General features: G+C 43.5%; 1 protein-coding gene across 1 annotated transcript in view; it reads left to right on the forward strand.

The window, feature by feature from the left end:
* The first annotated feature begins 7,653 nt into the window (after positions 1-7,653).
* Positions 7,654-14,664, forward strand: part of tacr1a (tachykinin receptor 1a) — a 67,701-nt gene continuing 60,690 nt past the window's right edge. The window contains exon 1 of the mRNA XM_032579267.1: positions 7,654-9,418. Within this exon, the coding sequence (XP_032435158.1) occupies positions 9,015-9,418 (404 nt within the window). The 5' untranslated portion in view covers positions 7,654-9,014. The remainder of the gene's footprint in view (positions 9,419-14,664) is intronic.

The following is a 14,664-nucleotide window of genomic DNA, read 5'->3' on the forward strand; positions in this document are numbered from 1 at the left end:
GTTTGTCCATCCAAGAATTTTTCACAGCTGCTCGATAATTACAGCCCATCGCAAAAGCGTTTATACCTCTAAAACCTTTTCACATGTTGCCTAGGTATTTCACATGTGTCAAATTCAAGCTAAATCCGGCCTGCCATAGATATTTATGTGGCCCTCAAGACTCCAGAGGGCCACTTAAGTAGAACTTCAAGATCTTATTATGTTTTCAGTCATATCAAATCTGCTTTCATCTGCATAGCGCCAGATTTGGTCAATTTAAAAAGATGGTGATATTATTTGCCTCTCCTTGGGCTGCCACCTTATCGTGGTGGAGGGGTTTGAGTGCCCCAATGATCCTAGGAGCTATGCTGTCTGGGGCTTCATGTCCCTGGTAGGGTCACCGAAGGCAGACAGGTCCTAGGTGAGGGACCAGACAAAGCGCAGCCCGAAGACCCCAATGATGAGCAAAAACATTGGACTTGGCATTCCATCGCCCGGACGCGGGTCACCGGGGCCCCACTCTGGAGCCAGGCCTGGAGGGGGGGCACGATGGCGAGCGCCTGGTGGCCGGGCTTTTACCCATGGAGCCCGGCCGGGCTCAGCCCGAAGAGGAAACATGGGTCCCTCCTCCCATGGGCCCACCACCCGTGAGAGGGGCCAAAGGGGTCGGGTGCATTGTGTGATGGGTGGCGGCAGAGGGAGGGAGGGAAGGACATGCTTCCACTCTGGAGTTGCCCAAGGTGAGAGGCGTCGGGCAGGAGTGGGCATACTTGTTGCTCCCCATCTCGGCGTCTGTACGTTGGGGTTTACTCCAGTGAATGAGAGGGTAGCCTCCCTCCGCCTACGGGTGGGGGGACGGGTCCTGACTGTAGTTTGTGCTTACGGGCCGAATGACAGTTCAGATTACCCACCCTTTTTGGAGTCCTTAGAGGGGGTACTGGAGAGTGCTCCTCCTGGGGACTCCCTTGTTCTGCTGGGGGACTTCAACACTCACGTGGGCAATGACAGGGAGACCTGGAGGGGCGTGGTTGGGAGGAACGGCCCCCCCGATCTGAACTCGAGCGGTGTTCTGTTGTTGGACTTCTGTGTTCGTCATGGATTGTCCATAACGAACACCATGTTCAAGCTTAAGGGTGTCCATATGTGCACTTGGCACCAGGACACCCTAGGCCGCAGTTCGATGATCGACTTTGTCATTGTTTCATCGGATCTGCGGCCGTATGTCTTGGACACTCTGGTGAAGAGAGGTGCGGAGCTGTCCACTGACCACTACCTGGTGGTGAGTTGGCTCCGGTGGTGGGGGAGGAAGCCGGTCAGGCCTGGCAGGCCCAAACGTGTTGTGAGGGTCTGCTGGGAACGTCTGGCGGAATCCCCTGTGAGACGGAGCTTTAACTCCCATCTCCGGCAAAACTTCGAACACGTCCCAGGGGAGGTGGGGGACATGGAGTCTGAGTGGACTGTGTTCCGTGCCTCCATTGTCGAGGCGGCCGATCGGAGCTGTGGCCACAAGGTTGTCGGTGCCTGACGCGGCGGCAACCCTCGAACCCGTTGGTGGACACCTTCGGTGAGGGATGCCGTCAGGCTGAAGAAGGAGTCCTACCGGGCCTTTTTGGCCTTGGGACTCCGGAAGCAGCTGATGGGTACCGGCAGGCGAAGCGGCATGCGGCTCGGGTGGTTGCTGAGGCAAAAACTCGGGCGTGGGAGGAGTTTGGAGAGGCCATGGAGAAAGACTTCCGTATGGCTTCGAGGCGATTCTGGTCCACCATCCGGCGTCTCGGGGGGGGGGAGCAGTACAGCACCAACACTGTTTATAGTGGGGATGGTGTGCTGCTGACCTCTACTCGGGACGTTGTGGGCCGGTGGGCAGAGTACTTCGAAGACCTTCTAAATCCCACCAACATGCCTTCCATTGAAGAAGCTGAGCCTGGGGACTCTGGGTTGGGTTCTCCAATCTCTGGGGACGAGGTCACCAAGGTGGTTAAGAAGCTCCTCGGTGGCAAGGTCTGCATCTGCAGGGTTCATTATAGGAGCTACTTCTCAGTGAATTACTGGTAAAGACGTCGTTATCTATCAATCAATCAATCAAATTTTATTTGTATAGCACATTTCAGCAGCAAGGCATTTCAAAGTGCTTTACATCATATCAAACACAGAAACACAATGCAACATAGAAACAACAATCAAAACACGACATTAAGTCAGGTTCCATCAATAAATTTGTAATTGATTACGTTTCAAATACAATCCTAAACAGGTGGGTTTTTAGTCGAGATTGCATCCATAGAAGGTTTACCTGTTACACATTAAAGGGTGAATAGAGGAATGCTATGTGATGACATGCTGAGGGCGGCGCATTGGAAAGAGCAGGACTTTCTTAAAGAGACACAGGGCCAATTCAGTGTGTTAAATAGCAAAGTCAAAGTTCTTTACGTCCATTCTATGTCATGCTTGATTTTTTTTTTTTTAAATGAAGCATTTGCACCATGTTTCACCACTCCTCTACATTATTCTGAGATTCTGCTGCCGATTTTCACTACGTCAGTCTCAACATCCTCCTCTATCACAACTGCTGGGTGGAAGACGGTGCCAGCTGTGATGGGCTTGTGCTTTGTCACACTGCCGACAGCTTTGGGAAACAAAAGTTTAGTTTTTTTTTAGGTACTGTTTAATAACAATGTGTGGATTTAAAAAAAAAAAAAAAAAGATTCTATTTCCAGAAAGCTGAGCACATGCTGATTAAACTGGATCATGTCTCTGGGAGGGGTAAACAACTTATTTCCAAAATCATTTGCATTTGCGTCACCTCAGACTATTATTATTATTATTATTATTATTCTCTCTATGGTTTGATCAAACCAACCCCTAAGGTTTCAAAGAATGACTGGCTTTTAATCAGCAGAAATAAAGGGATTTATCCTCCTGCTTCTTTTAGATTCAACTATTAATCAGACTTTGTGAATGTTAAGATGTGACTCTGAATCACCTGAAATTATAGACTGGATCATTTCAGTCTGTAATTATTCCAGTCTTTACTTGTTTTATTCCTAAATGTGTAGGCACATCTGCCTTTAAATGATATCTTTATTTATTTATTTTTTTGCTAATGATGATTTTGATTTTCACATGTATCACGATGCTTTGGGACTTACCTATTTTTACGCTGACACTGTAAGAAGTCACCATGAGGAATAAAAGTGGTTATGTTTGGGATTCAGAGTAGAATAGAAATATATTTTTATCATCCCACAGATGGGAAAGTTCAACAGCAGAAAAATGTGGCTGTCATGAAATGGTGGTGTGGTGGTGGTGAGGCAGACGCTGTAGACCCAGGATGCGATAATAAATGATTTTAATAATGAATGTCCAGCAAACACAGTCCAACCAACGGGCAGCACGGCCGAGCGGAAGCCACGGCTCGACGCCAGTAGCAACCGTCACACAAATGGACGAGACGACGGCCTGGGTACAAAGACGACAGACTAGAAGTCACAATGAGACGAGGACCCGACAAAGACACAGACACACAGGTGACACTGAATACACAGGAGGTAATCAGGGAACGAGAAACACCTGCGAGTAATCGAGGGGAGAACAGGACAACACGGAGACACAGGAAACTCAAAATAAACACACAGAAAAACACAGATCACGACAGTGGCAGGGAATCAAGGCAGGCAGGTTAACACAAAGATGAAAGCATGAAAATATACATGAAAAAACTAAATGCAGACTAATATTTTATACAATAAGGGCAAAATTATGACATACAATGGTGCGCAGTTGGCAAAAGCAACATTCTCTGATAGAAAGAATGTGCAACTGAGTAGGAGTCAGAGACAGATTTTAGCTTATTTGAGTATTCCAGGGCAGAATATCAAATCAACAACCAACTTTAATGGATTTAAGGATCAAACAACGGATTCACAAGTTTGATTTATAAACTTGTTGATACATAATCAAATCGTACATAGGCTCAAGCACGCATATAAAGACCCTGTAATATCTAATGAGTTATTGGGTGAATATGCCTTTATTATAAAGCACTCCTGGAGTGTTGTTTTGATTCTTTCCTGCATGCTTGGGAAAAATCATTTAATCTCCATGGCAACCATTCAGCTATTCAAAACACCTGGTTGGATATAGCCCCGCCTATGAGACCCATCTCCTCCTCTGAACTGCGGTTTCCAAGGTTTCTCCTCACAGAGCTCCAATCAGCTCCTTCAGACTAGCCAGCAGCAATTAGCCTGATTTAACTCTGCATCTGCTGAGTTCATTATAGGAGCTACGTACTTCTCAGTGAAGTGCTGGTAAAAACGTTGTTAAAGGGCTAATAGAGGAGCCATGTTGTGATGACTTCTTGAAGGCAGAGTTTCAAAAAAAGCATGAGTTTTTAAAGAGACAGAGGCCCAATTTGAAGGTGTAAACTATAGTTACTAGACTATATGTACTTGGCTGTAACCACTGCAGGATTTTTATCTAACCAATCTGTGGTGGCCAGAATCCTGTCTGGGTGGTAAATAAATCAAATACTCCTTTTAAACATAATATATTGCACTCTTTAGGAGACTCACAGATGATTTACAAGAGAAAAAATTGGAGTGAAACAAACTTTTACTCCATGTCATGCAAATCACTTTTTGATATGTTGTATGATTAGCTTTTCAAGGCTTTGTGGTTCTCTCTCATCTTTTTAATTTCTTTGCAAGAGGGAAAATTTGTACAATCAGCATATCAAATAATCATTTTCTGCACTGGAACCTCTGCGTTCATCACACTCTCCTCTCACAGAGTCAGGAAGGCCAGAAAAAAAGTAAATAGCAATCTACAGAGACGCTATGGTCAGCAGGTTTAGATTACAATTTGACCATAAAACAAAATATGGGAAAAATAAATCCACATCAAGAGCTCATTTTCATAACATCATGTATAAGCCTACATTTCTAATATATTGGCATGCACAGACTTGCTCATTTTGCTTTGCCTAGGATTATTTAATCACCAAGGAGAGTTATGAATCTGAAGATGAAATCTTGTTAATGACCTGATGCTATCATTAAAGCCTTGATCAGGTCACCCTGGGGGAATAAAAACACTCCAGAAATGTCAGGAAAAATTGTCTTTTAGAACTTTAATAGACCACGGAGTCTGTCAACGGGGACATTCTGACTAAATACCTATAAAATGTTAAATAAATGTCATCGCAATCTGGCGAAAGGTAAAAGCTGATGTCTTTACCTATAGAATAGAACCTGTTGGGCAAACAGAGATGGGGTAGAATGATAGATCGCCACAGGAGACAGGAGTTTAGAGCTGCCATCTTCCCCTCAATTTGAGCCTTAGTAAGAACAGTGGAGCACAAAGTGGTCCAGCAGGTGTAAGTGGAGCCGGGTTGTTGTTGGCATCGCCGCACAGACCGAGCCTGGATGGAAGCAGCAGGACGCAGAGCCGTCAATGAGAGCCGCAAACAGAGAGGCGGCAATCAGCAGAGTGTCAGAGATGTGAAATGGAGGCTTTTCTGCTCTCTGTGAGGATGACAACGTAAATTATGGCCTTAGTGAGCAACACAAAAACAACTCCTGTGTTTCCGACTGCATTGTCATCTCAAAAGATCCATCTGCCATGTGGGATTCTGTAACCGTGTATCGTGATTGTGTCGTAGCTTTATTCATTCGCATTGGCATGAAGGGTTTATTGTTCTGTTAGAAAGAAACAAACAAAATTTTCAAATCTTTGAAATAAAAATGCCTGAATATCTAATCACTCTGTGTGATGTGATCTATTTGTAACTCTTCCAACTCCTAACCGTCTAAACCAGTGGTCCCCCTACCTTTTTTTTTTGGGGGGGGGGGGGGGGGGGGGGGGGGGCAATTACGACAATCTGACAGCGTCCTGCAGTGTGTGCTGTGTTACTTGGTGGTGTGTTGAATATGCCCGATCTAAAATCGGGCATATTCAACATTGTCTTGGTCCGATTATCGCAGCCTGTGGGGTTTTTTCCCTGACTGGGAGCGAGACCTTAGCCAGTTGAATGTGACAGGTAGCCAATCAGAAAGCGCGGTGACGTAAGCACGGAGTGGAATCCCAAACAGTTGACATGGCAACTGAGAGTCCGGTGGACATCGGAGGTGATATATGGAAATGTTTATTAATATATGTAAATGTCATTTTTATATATGTTTATTATATGTGGTTATGTTTATTCAGTTAAAAATGTTAACTACGAAAAAACATAACTCACCTCCAAATCATAGAGCAGCAAACAGAGCGGCTGCTCCCGCCGTCTTTTATCAAACTCCTTTTCTTTTTGTTTCCTCTTTTATCGCTTAAAATGAGCCACAAACTATCACTGCTGCTTCTACATCGTCATCCGTGTTTGATTATTCTAAATTCATGTTTGGTATGTTGGGGGTTTTACTGGATTTTCTTCTGGAATCGGGATGTTGGTGACTTGAATCGGTTCTGTGGTGTGTTGCTCCTGCCGTGTGGCTGGAGACACGAACCGACCGAACCTGTTGGACTTTTATCGGCTCTGTGGTCACAGAGGTTTGGAAAATCGGCCGACATTCCTTAAATCGTGCCGTGAATCAGACCTAAAACTCACAAGCTCTACTCCTTTCACTGCCCTAACGGTCTCTGACTCTGGTCGCTATGGTAACGTTTACATATCCCTTCAAAATAAGATACAGATGCGCCACAAAAACGAACATTTTACTTTCGTGAAAATTTTAACTCACGATAAAGACTAATGGAGCCCTGAGCTTGTTTCTCTGCAAAGAGACGGTCCATCTGGGAGAGATGAGAGACAAAGACACCGGAAGTGTTGCTTATCCTCAGGGTTCTTGGTCTCTAGTGGCGAAGCAGTTTGAAGCGTCATTGCCTCATTAACATCCGGTCACCATATCATGCAGAGCTTGGACTGTGGGAATCACCTACTGGGATAAATCCATTCTCCTGTCTCTTCTCTGGGCCTTTTTCCCTTCGCAAAGAAACTTTCCAAAGAATCTGATCTGTTTCTTACTCATTCTGCTGCTTGTGGGCTCAATGTTGGCGCGCAAGACGTAACCGAGAGAATCCGGTTAAAGGATTTTCAAAGTAAAAGATCATCCAAACTCAAATAATACATAAAACGGAAATATTGAATTAATTCTTGCGCAGCCCGATACCCGGGGGTTGGGGACCACTGGTCTAAACCACTAAATTGAGATGATCAGACTGATTTTTAATTTTTTTTTAAAGGTGACCATCTGTCATTTTGACAGACTACAGTTGACGCACCTGACCACTCGGTGCAGAAATGCAGGCACTTTCAACTTTGTGCACAGAGTAGATTGCAGAGGCAACGACAGGAACTCACCGTAGCCCTCACTGCTGAAGCCTTCGGTCAGGAAACCCCTCGTTCAGAGAGTCTTGCCGACTTCTGATCGCTTCAATCGGAGAAATGTTCCCCGATTTAAAAACTGTGGTTGAAATGGCGCACCGCTTTGGATTTTTAAATCTTTTTATTTCTGGTACGAATCAGACACGGTCAATAAAATTTGGCTTTGATGATAAAAAAGAACAACAAAAAACTTTAATGCCAGCTTTTTTTTTTTTTTAACAGAACAATGTCAATTAATTAAAAATAGCTAACATAAAATAAAGGATTGCATAAATATTCACCTGCTTTGAGTCCTTCCTGCTAAACTGCTCCAGCTCGTCCAGGTTGGTGGTCAACAGCCCTTTTCAAGTCAGGCCATGCATTCCTATCATGACTGATTTATGAAATTAATAAAAATGGTAAAATGACTAGAAGTGAGTGAATACTTTTTATAGGCATTGAACTATAATATATGAGTGGGTTAAAAAACAAAACCTTGTGTCAGAATAGGCAAAGTCTGCAGCTCTGCACAGCCGATTCAGGCTGGTTACAGACCGAAAACAGCACGGTGCAAGTGCACACCGCACTTTTCAGATTTGCATTCGCATGCAAGCAACTCTGCACGCGTCCTTTACAATGAATTTAATAATTACGCTCTGCTTTCAGTCGCTCTGTCACCCCAAATCCCTCTGAACACACTGGAGTTTATGTTTGTGTCAACATGTTGCAAAGTTCGACGGTCCTGAAAACCGAAGGAAGGAGAATCCGCGTCATCCTCGCGCACCGACGGACGGAGCCGTTTGTTGTTAGAGAAAAGCTTTTCCGTGAAATCTTCACAGACATCATTTCCCTCCTTTTACTCCTGAGGCTCGTTGATTTCCAAACACGGTTCATGCTGTGAGGCCACAAGAGGGGGCAGTGAGTAGGAACTCCGGGGTGTTCGGTGCTTCTCCTTCTCCTCATCCCATTACAGGGAACATCCTGCAGTTCGAATTATATTCAAACTGCAAAATCGCTGCTGCCGACATCTTCTCTTATTTTTCTTCATCTTTTATTATTAATAATATTGTTAATGTTCTCATTTCATTTATTTTTTCCGCCTTTGCTGTGCTTGTTGTAGAGGTATTTAGGCATGGTAATCCCTCTGGGCTCTCCGTGCGCGGTTTGAGTCGGATGAGATGAATAACTCACCTGAGCTCATCCATAATCATGGCCGCAAAGCCAGGCCCCCCCATCGGCGCGACGCGCGTCAGCTCGCTCCATAAGTGGCTCGCCGCGTCTCAGTTGGAGCAGAGGAGCAGGAGGATAGCAGAGGAAGACGGAGCAGAGCTTTCTCTGACGCGCTACAGAGTTAAGAGAGCGCGCGCTCTTTCTGCACCTGGCACTGCGCGTAAAAGTCGCGTCTTTGTTTTTACGCGCGGCGCAGAGTGGAGAGATTTCTCTTCAGAAACTCCTATCTCCTGCAACTGTAGTCAGTTCATTATAGTGGGGTTTTATGCGGACTGGCTGTGTAATGTTGTGTTTAATTGGAAAGTGCACGTGGCGGGAAACTCTCCACTACTGTTTTTTTTTGTGGGTTTTTTTTGTGTGTGTGTGTGCGTGTGTTTGTTCTGAAAGTGGACTTCCTTCTGTTGTAGGTTGTTGTGGTGACGCGATTCTTGCGCTCTAAACATCAAGTATGGATCCTTTATTCAACACCACCGAGGTTCCAAACGGAACAGTCGGCTCCAACGGCAACAACAACGGAACCGCGTACTGGAACCAGTTCGTGCAGCCGGTGTGGAAGATCGTCCTGTGGGCGATCGCGTACAGCTGCATAGTCGTGGTGTCGGTGGTGGGCAACGTGACCGTGATCTGGATCATCATGGCGCACAAACGCATGAGGACCGTCACCAACTATTTCCTCCTCAACCTGGCGTTCGCCGAAGTCTCCATGTCCGTCTTCAACACGGTGATCAACTTTGCCTACGCCGTGCACAACGAGTGGTACTTCGGACTGATCTACTGCCGCTTCCACAACTTCTTCCCCATCGCAGCTGTGTTCGCCAGCATCTACTCGATGACTGCCATCGCCCTGGACAGGTGAGGCTGCGGGTAATGGCGCACAAACCCCATGAAGCAGGTCACTTTACAGTAGGCTGGTGTGTTTAAGGCTCCTAAAAGTATCAATGTGTATTAAAAAGCCCTAAAACAGCAGAGGAATGTTGTAAAAATGTGGCAGTACAGCCTGCGGAACAGCTTAATCAACTCAAAGGGGAAAAGAGAGAAAAACTCGAGAAGAGTCGATCAGTTAGAGACGTTTTGGATGGTCTGATTGTCTCCAACATGTAAATAAAATTAAATATAAATATATAAAACACACGGGATGAAGATATCACAGTTATTCGTCAAATTTAGAAGTTTGAAAAGAAGTGAGGTAAAGCGTACACTTATTGAATCCTTCAATATTTATAAAAGCTACAAAGTTATAATCTATAAACACATATACGAGGTCGCACACATAAAACAATACGCAGCCCAAACCAAGAAAACAAATAGCAACATTACAGTATTTCAGTGTGTGTGCGTGTGCGTGTGTGTGTTTTTAAAAAAAAGGTCCAGCCAAGGACTGCGTTTGCAAAGTAGGCTGGAAAACCTTTGTGCAAAACGGTTGAACTGAATAAGTCTGACCTCACTATGAAAACCTTTTTCATATTTATTTTTTATTAAGACTTGTGTTGGACATCATTTTAATTTCACTTTAAAGCTGTTCCACAAGCTTACATCACTATTATATATAGTATACTCCTTCTGACCATATGTATGAAAGTTGTGCGTCTTTAGGTTTAGTGTATCAAATCATCGCCTTCTCCTCTGTCACAGAAAATATAAATATTTTTTTCATGGCTTATGGTCAACGTTTTTAGTCCTTACATCAAACAGCGCTGTTTTGAGTTCAGTTTCATTGAAAGTTTCTGACTATAAAAATGCACAAGTGTGTTCACAAAATCTGGCAGCCTGTATAATTGGTCGGTTTCTATGCTAGCCATTTCAAACTTTTGTAAAGGCCACCTTCTATGAGCCCCAACCAGGTGTGTTACACTCACAGACAAATTAGCTCGACTCAAGCTAGTAGAAGGTTAACAGGCAAAAACAACTTGGGAAAACAAAGGGCAAATAGGGAACAGGCTTTCATTCAAACTGGTCATTCCTCCCATTAACCGCCATAGATCCTGACCCCTCTCAGCTCTTTCCTTGCTGCTATGCTTCTCAGGCAATACTATGAATCTGATTGCATCACAGCTCTGCAGCTAAGACGTAATAAAAGGTCATGCAGGTCAAAACAAAGACATGAAACACGTTGATCCACTGGGAAGCCATCACTTCCAGTTGTCTCTCCCACTGCTTTTGAGCTTCAAGATTATGTATCAACGACTTCTTGACTTGTGTGAGCTTAAGCTTTCCCACTGTCCCCTCCCGCTTGTGACAGTTTTCATGCCAAACAGAGAGAACTTGTCCAGGCTACCTGGTGAGACGCGGTTTTGTCATCCCCGCCGCCGCCACGGTCGTGCCTGCGGTGCTTCACGCTCAGCATAATTCGCAGCTCAGCAGCGGAGCCGAGCGCTGGCGTCGATGTGGTGGCTGTGACGAAATAACCCACCTGAGATGCATTCAGGCTCATGACGGGTGGTGGCTGCGGTGAGGGAGGGGGTTGGTGAGGCGTAGAGAGCTTCAGTGGGAAAAAAAATAATAATCAGAGCGTGACTCTATCTAAAAGAGAATAGACGATGACAAGGTTTCAGCGAGATGGATTACTGAATGAAATGAGCATGTTCTGTAAATTGCTTTGATAATGTTGATTTTTTTTTCAAGGAAGTGACTACTATAAAATAAAAACATTAAATAGAAAAGCTAACAGAACAAATAAATCATCCATCAGTGAATATATTAAAGAAATCTTGCCGGCCATTGCTTTTCTACGCAATTACATTTGATTCTCATCTTCCTTCAGTGTTTTTGTTTGGGATTTCTCCCATTCAGATGGATTCCTCCGGTAGAATTCCAACCCGGGAAAGCATCGAACAGAAGGACAAGTTGTGGAGGATGATGTTGATTTTCTTGCGCTGTTTTAGGATCGTAGTCTTCCTGTAGTTTTAACAATGGCAGCGGAGGAAGTGAGCAAAGCCACTCAGTCCGCGTCGGCCACTCGTTCAAATACCGAGCGATTAAAAATGGGATGCTTAAGGCGGGGAATATGGTGGGAAAAATCTTGTTGGACTCAGGACTCAGGAACATGAAAACAATAAAAAGTGGTGGACTGTCTTAGGAGTGGCTGGGTAGTCAAAATCCAACTGCGGGCCTCACTTGTCTCAAATAAGGTCAGAGGTCATGCTTCCACAACAACAAAGAGACAGAGCAGAAACAGCATTCACTTAGGAGTTTCAACGTTAAAGAGAAACATTGGCGATCAGAAACTATACTTGGCACGTGTCACACTAAACAAAAACATCTTCATGATCTTCAAGACATTTAGGGGAAAAAAAACTGTTAAAGGATGAGATGAAAATGAACTTTTGTCTTACATCTGGTGTAAAGCAATTTTTATTTCATTTATTTCAAACCGTTTTTTTAGAACAACGTAAAGAAACAGCGAGTAGGACAAGAGAAAAAAATGTGCATAGATGACCAATAACAAATGAGCTATTTGTTATTTGCTGTTTGAAAAGAAGTGGGTGGGAACACTTGTTTTATCCTGCTCCTCATCTCAGTTTAATGAAATATATCCCCCACCGACTCATTAATGATCAGAAATTTGTAATTCAAAACACGTGGCGTTTATATGCCTGTTGAAGTTACTGTACTAAAAAAAACAACAACAAATAATTAAAAAACAACAGAAAAACAAACTGACTCTCATTCCAGGACAAGAAAATTTACAGACCCATAATAATAATACTGGTAATAAAGACAACTGTATATAACAACCAGACATACAGCAGTAGAATAATTACCCACTGCTTTCCAATGTACACCATATAATATACTTAGATACTCTGAGTCTTATGGCAAACAAATTCAATTTAAAAAAGCGAACGATGATGATAATGATGAGAATAAAATAAACACAACATTTTAAAGAAAGAACATCATATGGAGTGAAGGTCTGGGGGCTGCTTTGCTGCTTCAGGCTCTGAGAGACTTACTGTAATTCGTGTTAGTTTAGCAGTTTGTAGTTTGTTACCTGGGGACGGTAGAACCTTACAGAAACATCAGCCATTGGCGCGGAACTCGTCCGATCAAATGGGCCAAACAAGCGGCGTTCACCTACCGGAAAGTGCCATGGCGACTCGCCGTCTGGGTGGGAGAAAGCTAAATCTGCAAACCTGTGAAACAAACGCTTGAATATTTTTTACTACAGCATCTGTGGAGAAAAGCAGCGACTGACCTTTGCGCCAGTGCTGTGCCGTCTTTTCGGACACCATCAGGCTGAGGGAATCAGGCTGAGGGAATCTATTTCTGGAAGGGAGGCATTGGCTCAAAGTCCCAGAGTCATGCAGCGACTCAGCCAGGGTCTGGACTTGAACCGGGTGGAGGCATGAAAATAGTTGCGCATGCTTCCACGCGGCCAGCTTGACCTTAGGCAAGTTTCCACCAAATAGTAAGAGAAGGAAAATAATGCTGGACCACACATGTTGAGTCCAGAGAGAGGCTTGGTAACTGACATTACAGCCCAATGTGCAAAGTGGATTGATTTATTTTTATTTTTAACCTTTTTATTGTATAATTGTGTGCTGACGTCTTTATGTAAAAAGGAAGCACTTCATTTTAAAGGGGCAGTATTATGTAAAATTGACTTTTTTGAGCTGTACATCATGTTATGATGTTATTCCCTCATAAAAAAACAAACTTGGAGTGTTGCCTTGATTTTTTTCCCTTCGTGTTTGAGAAATACCTGAATCTCCCGTGGCAACCATTCAGCTGTGCAAAACGCCTGGGAGGACCTTTCCACTGCTAAGCTTGTTAGCTTGACGGGATTGACAGTTTTACAGTGCCTCGCAAAAGTACTCATACCCCATTCATTTTTCTCCTTTTTAAAATGACAACAAACTTATTATTTCAATTGGAATTTATTTGAACAAAAATGGAATACATATTTATCTAGTAATAAAAAAAGAATTCAAAGTTTGAGAAGTTTGACATGCATTTGTATTAAGCCCCCTTTACTAATCAGGTAACTTTGAAAGTTACCTGATTTAGTAGCAAAAAGAAAGTTAGGGGAAAGCTTAAAGCAAAAGTTTTTAGTATCCTGTGTTGTGTTAAGGTTTGTTTATTCTCCGTTTCTTAGTTTCTTTTTATTAGATCAGTCTTGTTTCTGTTTTACTTTGGACCCGTCCTTCCTGAGTGATTGTAGTTTATTATGTTTATTTCTTGTGTCTAGTCATTCTTTGCTACGCTAGTTTAATTATGTTTCACAGGTCTAGTTACTCTTTAGTGTTACATTTATTTCCTAGTCTCCTGTGTACTCTCCCTCACCTCCTGCACCATTTCCTCTCTCTCTCTCTCTCGCTATCTCTGTCTCCTCAGCCTGCCTTCTGCCTTCTGCCCTCTACCCTCATACCTGCAACCCGTTCCAAATCAGCAATTTGTTCCTCATTCAGTAATCAACCTCCCCAGAATATATGCAACTCATTCTCAGTCACTCCTTGCTGGTTTCTCCTGTTACTTTCCTTTTGTGCCTGGTTCCTGTTGTTTTTGTTCTGCTCTGGCTCCCTGCATTCTCTGATTTTCAGTTTCATCATTAAAGAACAGTTAATATGATCCAGGCTCCCAGCTCCTGTCTGCATTTTGGGTCCCTCAACAGACACACCATGGCAGAAATATGGTGTAAAACAACAACCCAAGCTTTGGACATCTCACACATATCCAGATAACAGTCGGCTGAAATGACAACTCACACCCGTCATCATCCACAGGTAGAAAAGGTATTATAATGTAAATACAGCAAGATGCTTTGAGATGAGACAAAAATGAAACTTTTTAGCCTACATGTGATGAACTCTTCTGTTAGAAAATGAAACGGACAATTCCCATTGGGAAACATAGTAGAGGCAGCATCATGCTGTGAGGATTCTTTTCATAAGAGACATCTGAAGGGGCTTCAGACCAAAGAATTGAAGGGACGGAGGGTTTAACCTTCCAGCAGGACATCTGCCATAATATTCTAAACTTGTGGAGATTCACTCGAATTTCTACAAAACGTAGTTACACCGCTGGTTTAAATTTAGCATGCCTTCACTTGCTTCTGTTTCACAACTATTGGTCTATATATATATATATATTAAAAAATA

The sequence above is a fragment of the Xiphophorus hellerii genome, chromosome 12, assembly GCF_003331165.1.
Source record: "Xiphophorus hellerii strain 12219 chromosome 12, Xiphophorus_hellerii-4.1, whole genome shotgun sequence".
Taxonomy (NCBI): Eukaryota; Metazoa; Chordata; class Actinopteri; order Cyprinodontiformes; family Poeciliidae; genus Xiphophorus; species Xiphophorus hellerii.